At 30.2% G+C, this 20,922-nt stretch overlaps 1 protein-coding gene, 1 long non-coding RNA gene and 2 pseudogenes across 5 annotated transcripts; 2 read left to right on the top strand and 2 right to left on the bottom strand.

Moving 5' to 3' along the window:
• Positions 1–5,409: 5,409 nt before the first annotated feature.
• LOC149881883 (uncharacterized) lies at positions 5,410–8,076 on the bottom strand. 4 transcript variants are annotated; one of them, XR_016444731.1, is made up of 5 exons: positions 7,897–8,076; positions 6,807–6,965; positions 6,237–6,377; positions 5,685–5,903; positions 5,410–5,594 (listed from the first exon to the last, which is right to left on the bottom strand). It is a non-coding gene; the product is annotated as an uncharacterized LOC149881883 (long non-coding RNA). The 4 variants fall into 4 exon arrangements; XR_016444730.1 differs by lacking the exon at positions 6,237–6,377; XR_016444729.1 differs by having other exon boundaries at positions 6,237–6,965.
• Positions 8,077–13,031: 4,955 nt separating this feature from the next.
• LOC145195605 (uncharacterized) lies at positions 13,032–14,605 on the top strand (annotated as a pseudogene).
• LOC145188714 (uncharacterized) lies at positions 14,416–15,631 on the bottom strand. Its single transcript, XM_080065189.2, has one exon. It carries the CDS (start codon positions 15,184–15,186, stop codon positions 14,629–14,631), a length of 558 nt encoding a protein of 185 aa, XP_079921315.2. The 5' UTR covers positions 15,187–15,631; the 3' UTR covers positions 14,416–14,628.
• Positions 15,632–16,345: 714 nt separating this feature from the next.
• Positions 16,346–19,020, top strand: LOC145193244 (uncharacterized; annotated as a pseudogene).
• Positions 19,021–20,922: the final 1,902 nt, after the last annotated feature.

Consider the following 20,922-nt stretch of genomic DNA (forward strand, 5'->3'; position numbering starts at 1 on the left):
GAACCGCCCCCCTCTCCCCCGTATGGCATCGTATCCTCAAATTAAAATTTTAATGACTTTGTTTGTTCGATTGCATTAAGATTAGTAGAAGTATATTTAACTAATTTTAAAGAAATTTATTTTATATTATACTTAATAGCTATTACCTTTGCTGCTGCCTTTCAGAATTCAGTCTCACCATAATCTTCAAGAAGCTCACGGGTGATCTCATCTGAGACATTGATTGTACTTGCTGGTTTGACATCCAGTCTGCTGTTGTCTTGAATTGTCAAACTTGTCGTCAAACTTGTCTTGAATTGTCAAACTTGTCGTGTTGTTGTCAAAACTTGTCAAAAATCTTATCCCTGACACCATAAGCGTGCAGTTGTTGGCCTTTCAAGAAGGGGTGTAGCAGGCAGCCTACAGCATAAGGCCTGATGTCACATCCTCCTCTTGGGAATCGTTTCTCGAGTTCTACAATGAGCTCAACCATGAAAGGACCTACTCCAGTGACACTATTCTTTCTTATTTCTTTGACCCTCAGAAAAGCACATCTATCCTTAAGATGAACAATGGCTGTCAGTGCTCTATCCATTGTAATTTTCTTACCACTCGACATTGACTCAGAGATGACTCGGCATGTGGTCAGGAGTGGCAGAATGGTTGCAACCAGCTCTAATTGTTCATCTGTAGGAATGGGTGAGGTTCATTCCTTTTTGTCAGCCCGGAGAGCACACACCACACTCCGGAGATGGTCGATTTCTAAGAGCATCATCTGGACAGAGTTCCATCTGGCAGCACAAGGAGCACTGATCCTTCTGTAGGGTACTGAAGCAAAAACTAAAATAAATTTTCTCAAAAAACTTTGCATAAAATCGTAAACACTTAGAAAACTTCGTATTCGTATCAACTTTAAAAGTTAAAGATATTATCATAAATCTCGAGGCACTTCTTTTTCAATAACCCTTCAGCAAGAGGAGACTGATGGACTCGGGGGAAGATTGTCCTGCATGCATCAATAGCAGTCTTGATATCAGGCTGTTTGTTGACAGTCCTTTCCAGGGCCATGTTAAGCTTGTGGTCAATGCATGTGATTGAACCATTTTCAAGATCAGCCATAGTCTCTGACTTCCTCAGTGCAGCTTTTACATCTGAAGCTTGATCACACACAACAACAACCCGCTTCTTGACCATTTTGAGTGATTCAAAACTTTTAACCAAGTGGTCCAACTGAGTAGCAATGTTCTGACCAGTGTGCTTACCTGGGAATGGAACAACTCCAACAGTTACCTTTCGTAGAACAAACTCTTTGGTGATGTAATGAAGAGTCACCGCCATGAATGGGTCGTTGTTGCGTGAGGTCCAGATGTCAGTGCTGATTGCAACTCGGTCACAATGAGGAAGCTCCTAGTCAAACATGTTCTTCATGGCCATCTGCAGATTCCTATAGAGGAGAGGTAACTTGAAGCGAGCATGCAGGCACCACTTTGAACCTTAAACCTCGAGTCAAAGTTGGCAAGGAGTCTTTGGAATGGGATAGAGTCACACATGGAGAAAGGCTGATTGTCAGTTGCAAGATAAATCATGAGTTCCATGTCACCACGAAGTTGAGTGGTGCTCTGTGTTAGATAGTACAGGTCCTTTCTGACTTAGAAACATTTTTCTTTTCCTGTGACCTAAAAAAATCGCATACATTTGTTAACATTGAATTAACTTCGGATTTCGCTGTTTACATCAATAAAAAATCATATAAATTTGGCATGAATTTATATAACTTCGCTACATCGCATCGTAAGATCCATTATATAAAGTTACCAGCGCCAATTTTTCCAATTCATCTTCTGCCTCTTCAACTTTGTCCTTCTTGGCAGCTTCTACCTCATTCTGTATGTTTTGATTCTGACACATTTCGATGTACTCATTCTTATGGTTGGATCGCAGGTGACCACTAAGGGTCGATGTTGAACCAGAAATCATTTTTAGGTCCTTCTTGCAGATATTGCACACACCATAGGCCTTATCTCCTCTGTATTCCTTCAGGAAGTACTGCCAAACCAGCGAGCGATGGGTCTTTGGCATATTTGTTTGATGTTTTACAATATTTAAATCTTGTTAAATAAATATACACAAAATTATAAGGTTTTCAAACTCGTTAAATATAATGTAAACAAATTTATACGATTTTTATAACCGTAAAATTTTGATTTACAACATTTTGCGGCTCTCATCATCGTTTTAATTAAGTTTTAACAACTTTTAAAGGTTTTCAAAGTCAATTGAATTTAAAGTTACGACTTTTTACGGCTTTCAACATCGTTTTAATTAAGTCTTAACTACTTTTAAAGGTTTTCAAAGTCGAGTTAAAGTTAAAGCTACAACTTTTTACGGCTTTCGACATCGTTTAATTTAGGGTTAGGACTATTGTAATTGTAATGAAAACAATAACAGTAACAATAATTATTGTTATTGTATTAACTTAATTTAGAAACAATAACAATACTTGTGATTTACAACTATTGTAATTCTGTAATACAATAACAATAAATATTGTATTGCAATTAATCTTCTTAAAACAATAACAACATCTAAAAAAAATGTATTGTAATGACCCACTACAATAAAAATGAATATTGTATTGTAATTCGTCTTTGTAATACAATAACAATATATTGCTATTGTAATAAAAAAAATTATTTTATTGTCAAAATTTAATAAAATGTTTTAATAGTCCAGTTGCCGACTATATACCCTTGTACCCTTAAAATATGGTACAACTAATATTTAAAGATTGATTCAATTTTACTGAAACATAATGGGAGGGGGAAGGGGTGCCAGAATGGTAAATTGGGCAACTTTAAATAGTAAGGCTATCATCAGACAGGCAATATTTTGCGGCCATTTAGAGCTTAGAAATACATAACAAGATAGGTGATGCGAAATCTAAATATGTAAAAAATAAAACTTGCAATATATTTCAAATCCGTAAATAAAAAATAGCAAAAATAATAGTAAGTTCGTCAGAGATGAATATAAATACGTTAAAATACGTTAGCTTTTCAACTTTAATGTAAAGTAATACACTACAATGGTTATTGTAATTGTTTTCATAAAAACAATACAATAGTTATTGTAATTTTAATTCATAAATACAATACCAAAATAAAATTTTTTTATTGTTTCTGTAATATTACAATACAATATTATTAAATTGTAATGTGTAATTGCATTTAATTTTTACAATTACAATTATAATAGTCCTAACCCAAGTTTAATTAACTTTTTTTCGTAGTTTTTAACGGGTTTCGACATCGTTTAACTAACTTTTTTTCGAAGTTTAACGAATTTCGACTTCATTTAATTTAAGAAACTTCGCTTAACTGACGGCTTTCAAAGTCGAACAAAAAACAAACGATATTGAAAACCGTAACTCGATTGTTTTATCACTGTTTAGCCCACCATAAGTTTATAATTATTTTTGATTTTATCGTAAAAATCTAAAGGAATTATAAAGTAAAAAAAATCAGGTTTAAAAATATCTAGAAATAACTTGATAAAACATCATACAAAAAGAAAGAACAACTTATACTTCGTATGTCCGCCTTTTGCGTTGATCACAGAAGCGAATCTCCTGGGAATTGATTCATATAAATTTATAATGAAATTTTCTGGAATATTGGCCCACTCTCGTAAAAAGTCGTAACTTTAAATTCAATTGACTTTGAAAACCTTTAAAAGTTGTTAAAACTTAATTAAAACGATGATGAGAGCCGCAAAATTTTACGGTTATGAAAATCGTATAAATTTGTTTACATTATATTTAACGAGTTTGAAAACCTTATAATTTTGTGTATGTTATTTAACAAGATTCGAAAACATTCTTTGACATTTTTGGGTTTATATTCAGTCATATTTTTATCCAAATAATCCCAAACAGGTTCAATAATGTTCAAATCTGGACATTGAGACAGCCAGTTCATTACTTCGAGAACTCCCTCCTCACACATGTCCTGTAAATATTTTTTGGCCACTCGGGAACAATGTTTGGGATCATTGTCTTGCTGTAGAATGAAACTATTACCAATTAGTCTCATTCCAGATGGTATTGCATGATGTCTTAAAATTTCTTTATACTGTTCTCTTGTCAGTTTGCCATCAATTCTGATTAAATCACTTACTCCAGATGATGAAATACAACCCCAAACTAAAACAGAACCTCCCCCATGCTTGGATGTAGAAAATCAGGGCAATAAGCCTCTCCTGCCCTTCTTCTTACATACTGTCGTCTTCTGCTACCAAACAATTCAAATTTTGATTCATCTCTGTATTGTACACGGTTTAACATTCCTTGCGTCCAATTATTTTGTTATTTTGCATATTTAAGTCTTTTTTCTTTATTGCCACGACGTAGTAAAGGCTTTCGAACTGCAACACACCCTCTTAACCCAGCTTTTAGCAAGTGTTGTCAAATGCAAGATGAGGAAACATTTTTCCCAGTCGCAGCCTGAATGTCTAGGGCTAGTTCACTGGAGGTTTTTTTCCGATATCGCAGAGGCACATTTTTAAAATACTTTATGTTATGTTTTGAAAGCTTTGGAGGTTTTCCACTTCAAATTTTATACTCAAGAGATTCCGTGTTTTTAATTCTTTATAATTTCTCTAATGGCTGTCCTTGAATATTTTGTTTTTTAGACAATTTGTCGTTGAGAATAACCTTCATGAAGCACGATAAGTTTTTTTTGTTCCAGTAGTGGGATTTTACCCATTTTATTACTTAAATAACAATAAAAATAATAATACAAAAGAAAAAAAAAAAAAAACGTAAGTTAGAAGTTTCGCTCTTTAAAAAACAAAAAATAATATTAAACACACAGTATATATGAAATATCTTAGTAAACTGTACTATCATCTAATATGTAGCCTTCACAGCAATAAATAAACAAAAATGCAAGAGCAAACTAAAAACAAATGAGCTGATACTAATTGGGTTTAGATCAGCACCCAGGACAAAATTTGTATAGATTTTCTATACAAAAAATCAATCCTTTTTTCTATAGGCTTTTGTAACATATTCTCTATAGAAATTCAACTACTAAAAGTCTATAGAATATGCAATTGAAAGTCTATAGAAATTTCTATAGAAAAGATCAATATTATTTTCTATAGGCCTATAGAAATTTAACTACAGAAAGTCTATAGAAGTTTCTATAGATCGCATTTTTCGAGAGTGTATAGAAAATATTTTCTATTATCATTTAGATGGTCTATAGAATCGATGGGATATATTCCATCGATTATAGTCTATATTATATATTGCATAAATAATATACTTCTTATACCAATTTCATAGATTTTTTATGATATTCTATAAACCATCTGTATATTACATATGAGGAATATTTGCAATTGGGAGAGAAAACAAGAAAAAGTGCATTTATAAACTTTTAAAACAAAAGACTATATATTAAAGAATCAAAAAAGACAGAAATACACTATGTACATTCGTATAACATCTTTCATATTTTAACTCTTCTTAATTTCCAACACAATATTTAATTTCAATTTGACTGCTGTTCACATATCCTTTGACGACACACCCGGTATTTGATAGGAAAAGGCTAAAAATACAAAGAGTTCAAGTTATTGAAATCAAAGAGTTATTGATTTCTTCTGCTTAATGAAGAAATTCAAATGCTATAACTATTTACCAACAACAACATCAACAAGGTCTTGACAAATTTTGGGTTTTGCTACTTAGTCAGAGTGAGCATTACTTTGCTTGCTAGAAAAACTGACACTTCTTAGTCTGTGTTTCCCACCAATGACACCAAAAGATCGTGTACAAATTTATTTGTACCATGCGATTTGTTACATTTGCTGAATTTTACATGGTCAATGTATATTTTGTGACCTGGCACTAATTGTTTCTAAATTACAAAGTAAAAGTACTATGAATAAAATTTATATAATTAAACATATAAATAAAGAAATAGATAAATTTTGTAACATGAAAATTCTTAATCTACTAGATCCATCTGGGTATTTGGTTCTTTCCAGATTGGTATGCGTTTCAGTAAGATTTGATTTAGAAAGAAAACATTTAGCATTACTATTTGTAATGCTAAATGAATGATTAAGTTGATCAGACATATCAAAAGAGTTAAGAGTGTGAGAGGTTGCTCTACTAGACCCATATAAAATGCTGGGTGCCTTCCACTTCTGAAAAGATGAATGAAAACTTTGAGTTACATTGAACTCACTTGCATATTGATTTGAGTTAGAGGAAAGACTTTTTGTCAATTTTGGTATATGATGTCAATTTTGGTATATGATTGTTTAACTGCAAAACTCCATTGAATAAGTTCATCAAGTTTAATTTCTAAAGCAACTTTATCTGCATTCTAAAATAAGAACATAAAGGAATACTGAATTTAACTAGCTAAAGTTAAAAGTATTTACAATATACAACACATGAACAATGTTTTCAATAACTTCAATGTTTTCTTCAACACGCAATCCTTTAGCTTTTGCACAACTTTTACAATCATATTTCTAAAACAAGCTGATGAATTTGAATGAAATATTTTTAAATGGTATTTAACATTTATAAAAAACAGTTTTTTAAAATGTTCATCATAACCACACCATTAAAGTTATCTGATTTGGTAATGGTGGAACAACTTTTACAAGGGTGTTTGCTTGATTGTTTAACTCCTCCGAATCATCTTAATTATTTAAAAAATATAAAATAGTATAATACTTGTTTCATTAAAAAAAATGGAAATTTTACACGTGCATATAAATGTATATATATCCTAAATTCTGCTTACCCCCGATTTTAAGACCTTTGCCTCATAATTTTTCTAAGTAGGAGAACCAGACTTTAATGCCTGGTTCTGCAACATTGCATTGAAATAACTTGATGACCACTGTACAACAACATTTTCTCCATATACAACTGGACCTTTAATTAAGTCCATTCGAACAACCTAAATGAAATTAGTTAACTAGTAATAAGTATTAATATACTAATGATATAAGTTTTCCCACAGACAAATGGAAAACTTTAAATGAATTTTCAAATTATACCAGCCAAACAAAAAATAAAATAGAAATAAAGTGCTGCAATTAAACAAATGATTAGTAATAAGAAATACTTTTACTATTACTACTTAATACTATTTTATTTTTTTTATTATTTGTTGTAGATTAAATTTAAATTTGTATATATATATATATATATATATATATATATATATATATATATATATATATATATATATATATATATATATATATATAAACAAAGAAACAACAACTATGTATGGTACATAAAGTTTCATGCCTAATGGCAATCATCAGCCATGAAATACAAATCAAAAATGTAAAAACCGTTACAAAATTACAAAAATTACTGTTGCGTGCTCTGACATCATAATAGAAAGAGAGGGAATATAGGAAGAACAAAAGGAAATATAGAAAGAACAAAAGAAATATAAGAAGAACAAAAGGAAATATAGAAAGAACAAAAGAAAAGAAAGATAGAAAAGAAAAAAAGAAAAGAAAGAAAGAAAAGAAAAAAAATAAAGAAAGAAATAAAGAAAGAAAAGAAAAAAAGAAAGAAAAAAAGAAAGAAAGAAAGAAAGAATTTAGGCCTAGTCGCCAGTGTCAAATTTGGAAAGAAGAAATTTGTTTCTATGCCTGCATTTTAAAACCAATTCATTCGTCTTATCAAATAAGATAACTTCTTGAAACATTATCATCATGTATTTCTATATATATATATATATATATATATATATATATATATATATATATATATATATATATATATATATATATATATATATATATATATATATAAATATATTTGTATAAAATGAATAAAAACACCTTTTTATGGAACTCTGAGTTTCATACCTTTCGGCAATCATCAGCCATAGTGTATATCGTAACTTAAAAACAATGATATATTATATATACTAGATGTCTAACTTCGATCCGAAATGTGAAGCCGTGGGAGCCATTTCTAATTCGGGCAAAAACGTTCATTTTTAACTTTTATTTCGCACGTCGGATATAGTTTTTGCCCTTATTACAAATGGCGGATTCAATTTGTAAACAAAAACACCGGTGTTGCGTTAAAAAAGTTAGTCGTTAAAAAAGTTTATTAAATGTGAAATCTGCGCATGCGCAAAATCGTTAAAACTTTTTTAACGCCTTACGGCGCACAGTGGAAAATAAAGGTGTGTTTCGGACCAAAAATCGATAACTTTTGTTACTAAAAATAGAGATTTGAAACTTTGCACAAATGTAAAGTAGTATATGACGCTTCTTGTGAAATACTCTTTATAAGAATTTTTTGTAATACAATATTAAAAATAAATAAATAAAAATCAAAAACTTCAAAATTGGCAGTTAGTTAATTTACACTTTAACACAATGCTTTACAAATATATGAAAATACCTTAAAACTATTAAAAACTACGAAAAATACATAAAGTGCTTACCTACTAATTATAGAAATATTTAAGACAGTTTCTTAATAACAATTTTTAAATAGTTGTTTTTATGAAATAATGTATAGGTATATTAAGGTGGTACCAGGGTAAAGGTAACTTTTTAACAAGAAATTGAAAACTATTAATAGACTTTAGCTCTTTTCTATTAATGAACAAAAAAAATATATAAAACAGTAGCCAAAAAAAAAAAATTTAGTGATAACGTCATTAATTATGCGCATAATTAGTGTTATTTTACCCCCAAACCTTCTTATTCTTTCATCTAATATAACTAACTCAAAAAGAGTCAAAACTGCTTGAAAATTTGAACATGAATTCTTTAATGTATTTAGAATGTTGTCTATGAAACAGAATTTTTTAAAACATTTTAAATTTTACCAGGTTGACATTCGAACTTTAAGATATAAAATTAAGGGAAGTTTGGGACAAAAGCATGATAAAAATGAGTTTTAAATAAAAAATAACAAAAATTTGCTTCATAGACAACATTCGTAATATGTTCATCTTTAAATCTGCAAAATTTCAGCCCATTATCTATTTTCTATGAAAAGTTATTTTTTCTGAAAAATTGAGATTTAGCGAGATAAAAAGCGTTTCTAAGGTCGTTGTTATGAAGCAAGAACCAAACTGCTCTTTAAAAAAAGGCCAAGTTTGATTAAAATTAAGAAGATTTTTGACTTTTTGCAAAACGCATATTGAAATAGGTAGATTTAAGAATTCAAAACATTAATTTTGGTATTTTTCAAAATTTTATCAAAAATAGCCGTTTTTTACCCTGGTACCACCTTAAAGGTACTATATCATAACTACATAGGGACTTTCAGTTCCTGAAATCAGTTCGTTGACTTTCAAAAGCTGCAGAGTATCTTCATCAAGCTCTTGCACATTTCACGCAAAGAGTTTATTTGGCTCTTTACTTCATCTACAATGGCTTTAGTTTTCTTGGAAGTCTCTTTGCAAAATTCAATGCATATAGGTCGACAAAAACGAACATATGAAGGTGCCGGATTTTGCCAAACAACTGCGCCAGTTACTTTATCAATTAGTTTGATAGGCACCAAAGAACTAGTAAACAAATTTGCATAAGAAATAAGTTCAGATTCCTCTGGAAGTTTCTGCTTGTATTGGCTTTGGCCAGAGGAACCATCACAGCCCCATTTACTATATGAAAGTAAATGCTTGAATTCAATACTGTACAGAGAATCTATGGTCAAAATTCTAGCTACAGTGTGATCCAATAAATCTTGCAGTTCCAGAATTTTCGCATGTGTGTTCGTAATTTCTATTGCAGAAGATGGTGGATAGCAGGTCTGTTTAATTTCTTGAATTTTACAATATGGTGGGAATATGGAACAGTTTCGTTCATTTGTCACCTTCCTCATATACAAATATTGTGCTTTTGTTAAATCTAAATCAATAAACACGCTGAGTGCTTCTTCATCAGTTAGCATATTTTTCTGGCTTGCGTTTTCCATAAAACTCGATGTTAATTTTTTTTTGTCTTTATCAGCAATCCTTAATGATTCCACAAGTTTTGCTTCTGCTTCTTCTCCTATTGAATGCAACGCCTGAAGATATGTATTAAAGATATGCTCGAATCCATATTCCTTAAGTAACATGGAATTTTTTCTTTTTTTGCTGGATTCTGACGAATCTCCATAAGACACGCACGGCCTTCCGCGTTTTTCAAAAGAAGTAGATGGCGTGGAGTCGGTAATTGCCTCTTCTGAGTTAGGTAAAGATACACAATATCCAACCAATCACTGTTCTTAGATAAAAAAGCTTCCTTTTTCCGTGACGCCAGTATCCATCGTTTATTAAAAGACGGAATAATGTGCCTTTAAATACCACTAATGATGAAACACAAGTTGTCCTCAGAAAGTTGATAATTTTCTTTTAAAATTGTTGACAGTGCCTCAACTGTCATTCCTCCATCAATATAGGAAAGCAATAATTTACATTTCAAACACTTAAAAGGTGTCATTTTAACAAGTCACAAAAGTAACTTAAGTAATATTCAATAGTCAAACGAGTCGGTTTAATTTCCACTGTGAGTTTCTTATACTGATATAAATGTTTCAACTCTTTATATATTGGCGGTGTACATTCACCACAAAATGAGTGCAAAAATAAAAGAATGCCATGGTATCAATAAAAAATTGATAATAAATTTAAAAAAATATACCAAGCTATTGTTATAAATGAACAAAATTTGAAACCACGATAAAAAGCGGTTTTCTGTTTTTTTACTTTTATCACTCTTTTCTCGATAATTTCGGAAACCGCACGTTTCTGCAACTCATTCTTATACATGTTTTTAATAAACACCTAGGCTACAATACTACATTAAATGTAAAGCGTGGGGAAGCGTGGGTAACTACCAAAAGTCTCAGTGAACTTGAAGAATATTATTTTTTTTCATTTATTTTATTGTTCAAATAATTACTCCTAAACTGAACCATATAAGTAAAAATGTATAATTTTCTTAAAATCTCCATAACATGAGCTTTTCAAAAATGTATAATACTTTATACTTATTCCTAGAAAGTTTTATAGAAAATTCACTTTTAAAGTGATGAAGCGAACAGGTTTGAAATGAACATCCGCAAAAGTAATAAACAGTAGGGCTTCAAATCTTTTATTTTTACATAAAATTATGTGAAATTCCTGCATTATAGTAATGATTGACTATTAAACTATTAAATAAAATTGAAATATAATGATAGTACCGACATTAGTAAAAAACATTTATGATATGCTGTTGCTCTACAATTTTCCACTGTGCAACGTTAGCGCTTCAAAATCATTGAACATTCTTTGTTTGTGTTTTTATGTAGATATTTTATAGATAAAACTGAAAAGGATTTTAGTAACTCCAAAATAAACTAATTACTTAAAATATGCATTTAATCGATTATTCAGTTCCTTGTTGTGTCGACAAATATGCCATATAATACACAAATACACAACAAAATAATACACAAATACACAACAAAATAAAATGCTGTCTAAAGAACTTAAAATGATACTAGCAATAAATATCAGAGAAAACAAAGAGATTCTTCTTGGGAACTTAGTATGTTTTAATTAGCAAACTATTTAAATAAAAATATGTATAATTACATGTATATATATATATATATATATATATATATATATATATATATATATATATATATATATATATGTATATACAAGTGATGTTTTAGTATAAGTATGTAATATATAGCATATATTAACATAATATAAGTATGTAATCAATCAATCATATATTTCTAACTAAAGATTTTACATTCAAGTTTACACACAAATAGTTATAAACTAATGTGAAGTAAACTACTAATAGTGCTAATGATATATATCAAGGGTTATGATAATGGCAATTTAGTCATTATATTCAAAAACAGTAGCAACAGCAGAGATATATTACAATATATAAAATTAACAATGATAAAATGATGTAATGTATAGTATATACCAATTTTATATATATATATATATATATATATATATATATATATATATATATATATATATATATATATATATATATATATATATATATATATATTTATATATATATATATATATATATAATATATATATATACTTTCAATAGTTTTATTAACTTAATACACTAACATTGAAAATAGCTTCTCCTACACTGTGTATAATACGATAAATTGTGTTGGTAGAGATTCCATGACAATCTCTGAGAACATGAAAAAAGACATTTGTGCCAATAAAATGAAGAAATATATTATCTGGAAACATACTGAAATGCTTTTATTTCGCTTAGTGTAATGTTGCAAATCATCTTTAAGCCTAGTTTCTAAAAATCTAATACAGCTCTTGGGACTCGATACTGCTCTCGAAAAACGTTGTCAGAAACATCTTCGTTAAAAAAGCGGCCATTTAAACTAAAATGAAATTGAAGAACAAAACAAAAATGTAATTTCTGCGCCTATTTATTATGATTTCTGATTTTATTCGATAAAAAGTCATTAAAAAAAACATCAAAATTTAGTAATTTTAAGTGATGTTTTAAACACCAACCTCTCGAGGCAATCGGTGGCGAAGCTCATTTTCTGCAACTTCGAAATCTAAGTCTTCATCCGAAAAAATTAAATCATGTTCCTATTTTAATTTTACACAGTTTTTTTAAACACCAAATACTAGAATGTAAAAATATTTATAAAAATAGAATAGGCAGCACAGCCTACTTAATAACTAATAAAATTTATTAAGTAGGCCTACTTAATAAAAATTTTAAAAAAATTGTTGTTTTCAATGACGTATTACAAATAAAAAAAGTACGTGAGTTTTAGTGACGTATACGTTTTATGCTTTATAGTAATGACCGAAAAAAATACAAACAGCGATAAATTCTTCGAGTTTACGAACTTTTTTTCGTAAAAAAAACGGACCTTTCCCATAAATCGGCAAATGCGCAATGCATTGTGGTAGTTGTATTCATTTAAATCAAAACAATCCGATTAAAGCATTTGGAATTAAATATTATTTTAATGATGAGTTCTTTTACTGCTAACTTTTCAGAACTCTTGTCAGGCATCTAAAGCTGTTTTTCGGGAACTTAAGCATGATGAACTTATTGCTGTTGATGAAGAAGAATCTATAAACAAGAGTATATCAACTTGGTCAAGAGACATTTCACTTTTACCAAATATATCTCACAATTTTATTAAGAAATACCTTGTTAATGATACTATATATATTGATAATTGTAAAAGAGGAGCCAATAAGCACCAAACACTTGGCTATCGGTTGTTTAAAGAAAATTACGTCAAAAATGTATCTGTTAAAGCAAATGTAAAAGCTTCCATAAATTTGTTTATTGTTAAGTCTAATGTTGCTGCTTCTATGAAACGTAAACAATACGAAGTTTTTATACACTTGTGCCAGTCTACTGGTGAAATACTTTATGCCAAATACCATTGTAAAGCTGGTGCAGGGGGCTGTTGTAAGCATGTTGCTGCATCACTATATCAACTAGTTGACTATAAAGAGTTAGACATTAAAGTGGTCCCAGAAACCGAAACATGTACTGATGTTTTACAGATATGGCATGTGCCAGGTGAATCATCCAACTCTAAAGCAATTTTGTTTTCAAACTTAAATTTTGAAAAAGCTGATACTTTTAAAGACAAAAAAAGTACCCGAAAAAGACCTTTAGCTTCAGGAACACGTAAATACCATTCATATATATCTTCAATAATTTGTGATAATGACTTTCAAGCATGTTCCTTTTACAATTCATCTCTGTCAACATTTGTAGAACATGATATTGCAGAATGTTTTAGTAAAAAAGATGACAGATTGATTATTATTATTATTACTCTATTTGACAAGTTAAATAATATGATTGATTTTAGTTGTTTGACCTCTGAACAAAAAGCATTTGTAGAATTGCATTTAATTGTTGACATTGAGGAAGCTAAAAATATTGAAGTCAATACAGTTAAACAATCTGAAAGTACATTATGGTATCAAGAAAGATGCAAACGATTGACATCTTCAAATTTTGGTAATCTAATAAATAGGTGGAAAAAAATTTACCCAACATCCATTTTAAAAAAAGCTTTACAAACTAAAAGTATCAAAGTAGGAGAAAGTTGTATGTGGGGAAAGGATAATGAAGAAATAGCAATAAAACTATATGAAAGCATAATGAAGTTTAGTGTTACTCGATGTGGGTTTTTTATAAACCCAAAATGCCCTTGGTTGGGTTGTAGCCCTGATGGAGTAGTTAACACTGAAAAAGTACTTGAAGTGAAATGTCCTTATTCAAAAAAACATTTAACAATTGAAGAAGCGTGTCAAGATAAAAATTTTTATATGAAATTTAACAATGGTGTTCCAAAATTAAAAATAAAGCGTCCCTATTATTATCAATGTCAAGGCATTATGGCACTAACAGAAACTAAAACAATTGATTACACAGAAAAATCATTGCACATCAAAACAATAGATTATGATGCGGAATTATGGAATACAATTATTTTTCCAGAGTTAACAAATTTTTATTTCAAATTTATGTCAACAGAAATATTTAAAGTAAAATAAAATTCACCAAATATTTATAAAACTTTTCTTATTTTGTCTTGTTACATTATTTGCTATCAGTTTTTATTAGAGGTTGTAGAAAATTAACTAAATAACAAACTATGACCCATATTTTGTTCATGTCAGCAGCCATTGAAAGTGGAAATGTGTTTTGTAATATTTTGTAGTTTTTGATTCTTGCAATTGCATGTTCAACATGAATTTGCACAGATGCAATTCTTCTTGTTTCTAATTCTTTTTCCAATGTAAGTTGGAAATCGCCTTCAAGAAATGGTGGTATGTTGAGACTTATTCCTTTTGGTAAGTCATTTACGATATCGAAACCTCGATCTGCCATCAGACTATCACCTTTTTCTAATAATTTTAGTATGCCACAGTGATTTGTTATCTGTTTATCGCTTGATCTTCCTGCATATAAATCAGAAACAAATTTAATTGCACCACTTGGTGCAATACCAATCAAACCCTTTGCTGTTTGATGATGTTTATATTTTGAGAACATTGCTGATTGAGTGCGATAACTAGTTGGCATCACAGTAAAAATCTCTGTACAGTCTATAATTACACGAGTATTAGGGTATACATCTTTAAAGCAACTAGGCATTGTTTCATTAGGGAAATTCCATGTCAATTGAGCCAGAAAATTTCAAAAATGTCACCATACATCTCAGTTTTTGCTGATTTTTATACAGTTGAGAGTACTTAGTAAAACAAGAAGTTCTTGAAAATTTTAGCTTCTAGCTCCAAGAGGATCCTGAAATATGATCATTTTACTTTCAACTGATCTTGGCCAGGCCCCTCTTGACCTCTCAAAATTGAGACCTTTGTTTAAAGGTTCCAAGTCACATAGCTTTAAAAATATTTGATGTTTTGACTTAAAAATTTTTACCCGGCTATTTTTAGGGTTGAAGAATCCAATGAAATAATCAATATTATAAAAATATATTTTTAAGTACCTGTAATTATCAACTTAAATAAATTTAGGCAATTTTTTATATACCTGATTTTGATGCTCAAGAAACCCGCGTGGCCTTGATGATATCAAAAAAAAAAAATTTTACACATTATTCTAAATTTTATGATCTTTCAGAAAACATAAGAATTTTGATCTGCAAGTATATGGATTTCCATATATGGATAGTGGGGCACAGGCCCCACCTTTTTGTAGCGGAATCTTGCAATACATTTTCCACTACCTTTCAGACTAGCTAGAGCTATCAAAATTTCTGTATTTATATAGTGTCAATAAACTAGCATTTTAAAGTTAAAAAAGGGCCCAAGACACTAGGGGAGGGAGCTGGGGGCATGTGCCCCACTTTTTTGAGCAGAATCTTGAGATGGATTTTTCACTATCTTCTAGACAAGCTGCAGCTCTGAAACTTTCAGCATTTGTGTAGTCCTGATGAACATGCGTTAAAATTGTTTCAGGTCAGACGACCGGATGGTCCATGGGGATGGGGCACCTGGGACTATGCCCCACTTTTTTTCTCAAAAAAATTTTTTTTTTTTTTTAAACTTATTTAAGATAACTTTAAAACTAGCCTTAAAATTTTTTTCTTAGATTTTCATTTTTAAACATTTCTTTGATAACATTGCTTCCCAAATATTAGTGATTTATATTTGTTCCATTTGGTTTTGATCATTCTATGTTCAATAATCTTTTTTAAAATGTTTTAAGAAACTTAAGTTGCTTTCATTAAATTATATACTATTGGTTTCTCATTTTAAATTAATCTCAGATTGTTTTTAGTGTTACAGTAAGAATGGATTCATGTGATTTTGGAAAAAAGTTAAATGATACTTGTCATAAACTAAGTTATTGTAGAAAGATTGATTTAAAAAAATTTGATTGGTATAGAGAAGATGCCAGAGAAGAATTTTTATTGGAGATCTGGAATAACAGGTGATAAAATTTTAACAGTCTGCCTTCATCATGCAAAGATTTTTGGTACACACTTTGAAAAGAAGCACACAAAATGTTGTAATTTATTGGACAAGCATAAATCAAAAAGAAAAGCAATCAAAGGTAGATATTGTTGATAAAAAATTATTGTAAAATCTTTTTTGAATAATGAAATTAAAAAATGAAAATAAATTCTGGTTATGCATTATATATTGAAATAAGTACAAATACTTTTCATATTGATAGGTAATTACTAAAATCAAATTGTTCTTTTCATTTCAGGGAGTCATGTAATAACATTAGAAAAGGCAAAACAATTGAGAATTAATTTTCCAAATGTTGTGCCTGGATATCAACTTTGTCAGAGCTGCTTTGATGCTATAATCAGTAAATTTCATGAACAAGATAATTGTGAACTTGAAGAATCTATTTCATGTGGTACTTCTGAAAAGTCACGAGAGGCATTAAATGTTAGCTTGGAAACAATAGGTGTAGCCCCCATAAAACTTCATGGCATTCTAAAGCATCAACTGTTATCTGTTGCTAAAAGAAAAGTTATGAAAACAATGTCAAAGTATGAAGAGCATATTTCAAAAGTATATAATGTTAGGGAAGAAGAACTGAAACATAAAATTCCTCATACGAAAATTATTGACAAAAGTAAATACGATGATCTAGACAAACTAACAGCAGAAATAAAAGAAAAGTTAACTGTTTCTGACCAAAAAACTAAAATTCAGTTGTTAACATTTACACCCGAGTCTTGGTCAAGAAATTTTGCTGCAAGATATTTCAACGTCACTATATACCAAATTAAAAAAGCGCACAAACTAAAGAAAAAAAGTGGGATTTTTTCAGTTCCAGGCACTAAGAAAGGAAAAATATTTTCAGAAATAACATTAAATAGAGTCAACAATGTATACCATGATGATGAATTTACTAGACAAATGCCTGGTAAAAAAGATTACGTAAGTATTGGTAGAAAACAACACATGCAAAAGCGCCTTATTTTATGTAATCCTAAAGAACTTTACGTTTCTTTTAAAACTAAATATCCTCAAGAAGTTATTGGAGTTTCTAAGTTTTGCAGTTTAAGACCAAAATGGTGTATAACTGTTGGAGCATCAGGCACTCATTCTGTTTGTGTATGTACCCTCCATCAAAATGCAATACTCTTGACCAATGCTATACAAATAAAATGTACTTACAAATATCTGATGACAAAAGTTGTTTGTGATGTGACAAGTAACGAGTGCATGGTTCATCGATGTCCGAACTGTACAGGTATAGTTTCTTTAAAGAAGTTTCTGGATGCACAACTAATTGACAATGACGAGGAGGTGTCATTCAATCAGTGGCAGAAAACAGACAGAACAACATTGATCTATCAGACAACAACAATGGAAGAATACAAATTGATGTTATCAGAGGCAATAAACAAGTTAACAGCTCATTCCTACATTGCAAAATGTCAAGCAAGATACCTAAAGCAACAAAAGGAAAATTTAGCAAAAGACTGCTGTATTGTCTTAGGTGACTTTGCAGAAAACTTCACTTTTGTGATTCAAGATGAAATCCAAAGTTACCATTGGTGCAAAAGTCAATGCACATTACACCCTGTTGCCCTCTATTTGTTAAACAAAAATGACCAACTTGAAGAAAAATCGTTTTGCTTCATGTCAGAAGATAATAAGCATGACACTGGTTTTGTGTATGAAGTTCAAACACAAATAGTTAACTATTTAAAAGAATATCATCCTAAAATTTCAAAGATTCTTTATTTTTCTGATGGTCGTACTGCACAGTATAAAAATCACAAAAACCTTTACAATATCTGTCTCCATAAAAATGATTTTGACATAGATGCAGAGTGGACATTTTTTTGCTACAAGTCATGGTAAGTCACCATGTGATGGTATTGGTGGCACTGTAAAACAATTAACTACAAATGCAAGTCTACAAAGGCCCATAAATGACCAGATATTGAATTGTAACAAAATGTTTGACTACTGTACTAACAATATTAATGGGATTATTTTTTTCAAGATTGAAAAAGAAAGACTGACAGAATTGCGCACCACTTTGAAAACACGTTTTGAGCTAAGTAGAACAATTCCTGGAACTAGGAGCTATCATCTATTTAAACCAGAGTCTGTAGATACTTTTAGCTTTAAACGAACAAGTGAAGATGTTCATATAACAGGCATTTTTTCTTTTTCTGGTATTCAAATTTCTCAAAATGATCAGCAAATTAACATTGATGCCTTGAAATTGGGTAAATTCATTATGTGTAAATATGATGCGTTTGACTGGATTGGTATGATCAATGAAATTGATAATATAGAGCAAGATGTTATGGTAACATTTATGCACCCGCATGGTCCTTTTAATAAACTTTTCTGGCCATCTAGAGTAGATGAGTGTTGGGTGCCAATTACCAACATAACTTGTATAATTGATGCATCTGTAACAACAAAAGGACATTTTTATACTTTGACCGTCGATGCATCTAAGCTAATCTTAACATTATCTTGACTTTCTTTTTTTTGTATTTTATTTTGTAAATAGTGAAGTAAAACGAAACAAGTATAAAGCAATAAAAAAATTTTAATACAATATTTTCAAAGTTATCTTAAGTTTAAGACACATTTATGTGTTCAAAAAAAAAAAAATTTTTTTTGAGAAAAAAAGTGGGGCATAGTCCCAGGTGCCCCATCCCCATGGACCATCCGGTCGTCTGACCTGAAACAATTTTAACGCATGTTCATCAGGACTACACAAATGCTGAAAGTTTCAGAGCTGCAGCTTGTCTAGAAGATAGTGAAAAATCCATCTCAAGATTCTGCTCAAAAAAGTGGGGCACATGCCCCCAGCTCCCTCCCCTAGTGTCTTGGGCCCTTTTTTAACTTTAAAATGCTAGTTTATTGACACTATATAAATACAGAAATTTTGATAGCTCTAGCTAGTCTGAAAGGTAGTGGAAAATGTATTGCAAGATTCCGCTACAAAAAGGTGGGGCCTGTGCCCCACTATCCATATATGGAAATCCATATACTTGCAGATCAAAATTCTTATGTTTTCTGAAAGATCATAAAATTTAGAATAATGTGTAAAATTTTTTTTTTTTGATATCATCAAGGCCACGCGGGTTTCTTGAGCATCAAAATCAGGTATATAAAAAATTGCCTAAATTTATTTAAGTTGATAATTACAGGTACTTAAAAATATATTTTTATAATATTGATTATTTCATTGGATTCTTCAACCCTAAAAATAGCCGGGTAAAAATTTTTAAGTCAAAACATCAAATATTTTTAAAGCTATGTGACTTGGAACCTTTAAACAAAGGTCTCAATTTTGAGAGGTCAAGAGGGGCCTGGCCAAGATCAGTTGAAAGTAAAATGATCATATTTCAGGATCCTCTTGGAGCTAGAAGCTAAAATTTTCAAGAACTTCTTGTTTTACTAAGTACTCTCAACTGTATAAAAATCAGCAAAAACTGAGATGTATGGTGACATTTTTGAAATTTTCTGGCTCAATTGACATGGAATTACCCATTAAATATTTTTTTTGTTGGCCATATTGGAATTGATCTAAATTTTATGTGCAAAAAATCATACCAAGTGATTAAGGCGCTAATACACTTTCGCACCTCCTCCGAACTTACAGATTTTAATTGCAGATTCTGAGAGATCGTCGTTTAAAACGAAAAAAAAAGGTATTTAACAACAAATTTCATCAAAGCAAAGGGCTCTAACTCGATCTTGATGTTTTGAAAAAATACACACAAAAACGCTAATATTCGCCATCTTTTTTAAACGTAACCAGTTTACTTATTTTTTATTTGTGAAACTGTTTTGTTTATTAGATAACCTGGTTTTTATTGTCATCACACATTTTAATGTTCTTGCACAAACATCGAAAAATGTTAAACTACATACACTTACATACACTTACATACACTTTATTTCTTACTTTTAAATTGCATTTTATTACGAAGGTAAAATCAAAAACATGTAGGCTAATAGGAGCCAGTCTTTTTTAAAGTAGAGTTTAAAGGCTATTAAAATTTTAAAAACGAAGACTTTGGACAGGAAATTTCTTATCTTGCGAAAAAAGATGGCGAATATTAGCGTTTTTGTGTGTATTTTTTCAAAACTTCGAGATTGAGTTAGAGCCCTTTGCTTTGATGAAATTTGTTTTTGAATACCTTTTTTTTTCGTTTTAAACGACGATCTTTCAGAATCTGCAATTAAATTCTGTGAGTTCGGAGGAGGTGCGAAAGTGTATTAGCGCCGTGATTAATATCCTACTGGTAGTGCTTGATGAAATATTAAACCATATTGCTAAATCTTCTACAGGAAAGGCGCAACGTAGTCGAACTAGCACCATAAAAAATTCCTCTTCAACATTTAATATACATAGTCTTCCTCTTGT

This window comes from Hydra viridissima, unplaced genomic scaffold, assembly GCF_058129835.1.
Source record: "Hydra viridissima isolate aposymbiotic clone 2 unplaced genomic scaffold, HvirCarnegie_v1 scaffold_11, whole genome shotgun sequence".
Lineage (NCBI taxonomy): Eukaryota > Metazoa > Cnidaria > Hydrozoa > Anthoathecata > Hydridae > Hydra > Hydra viridissima.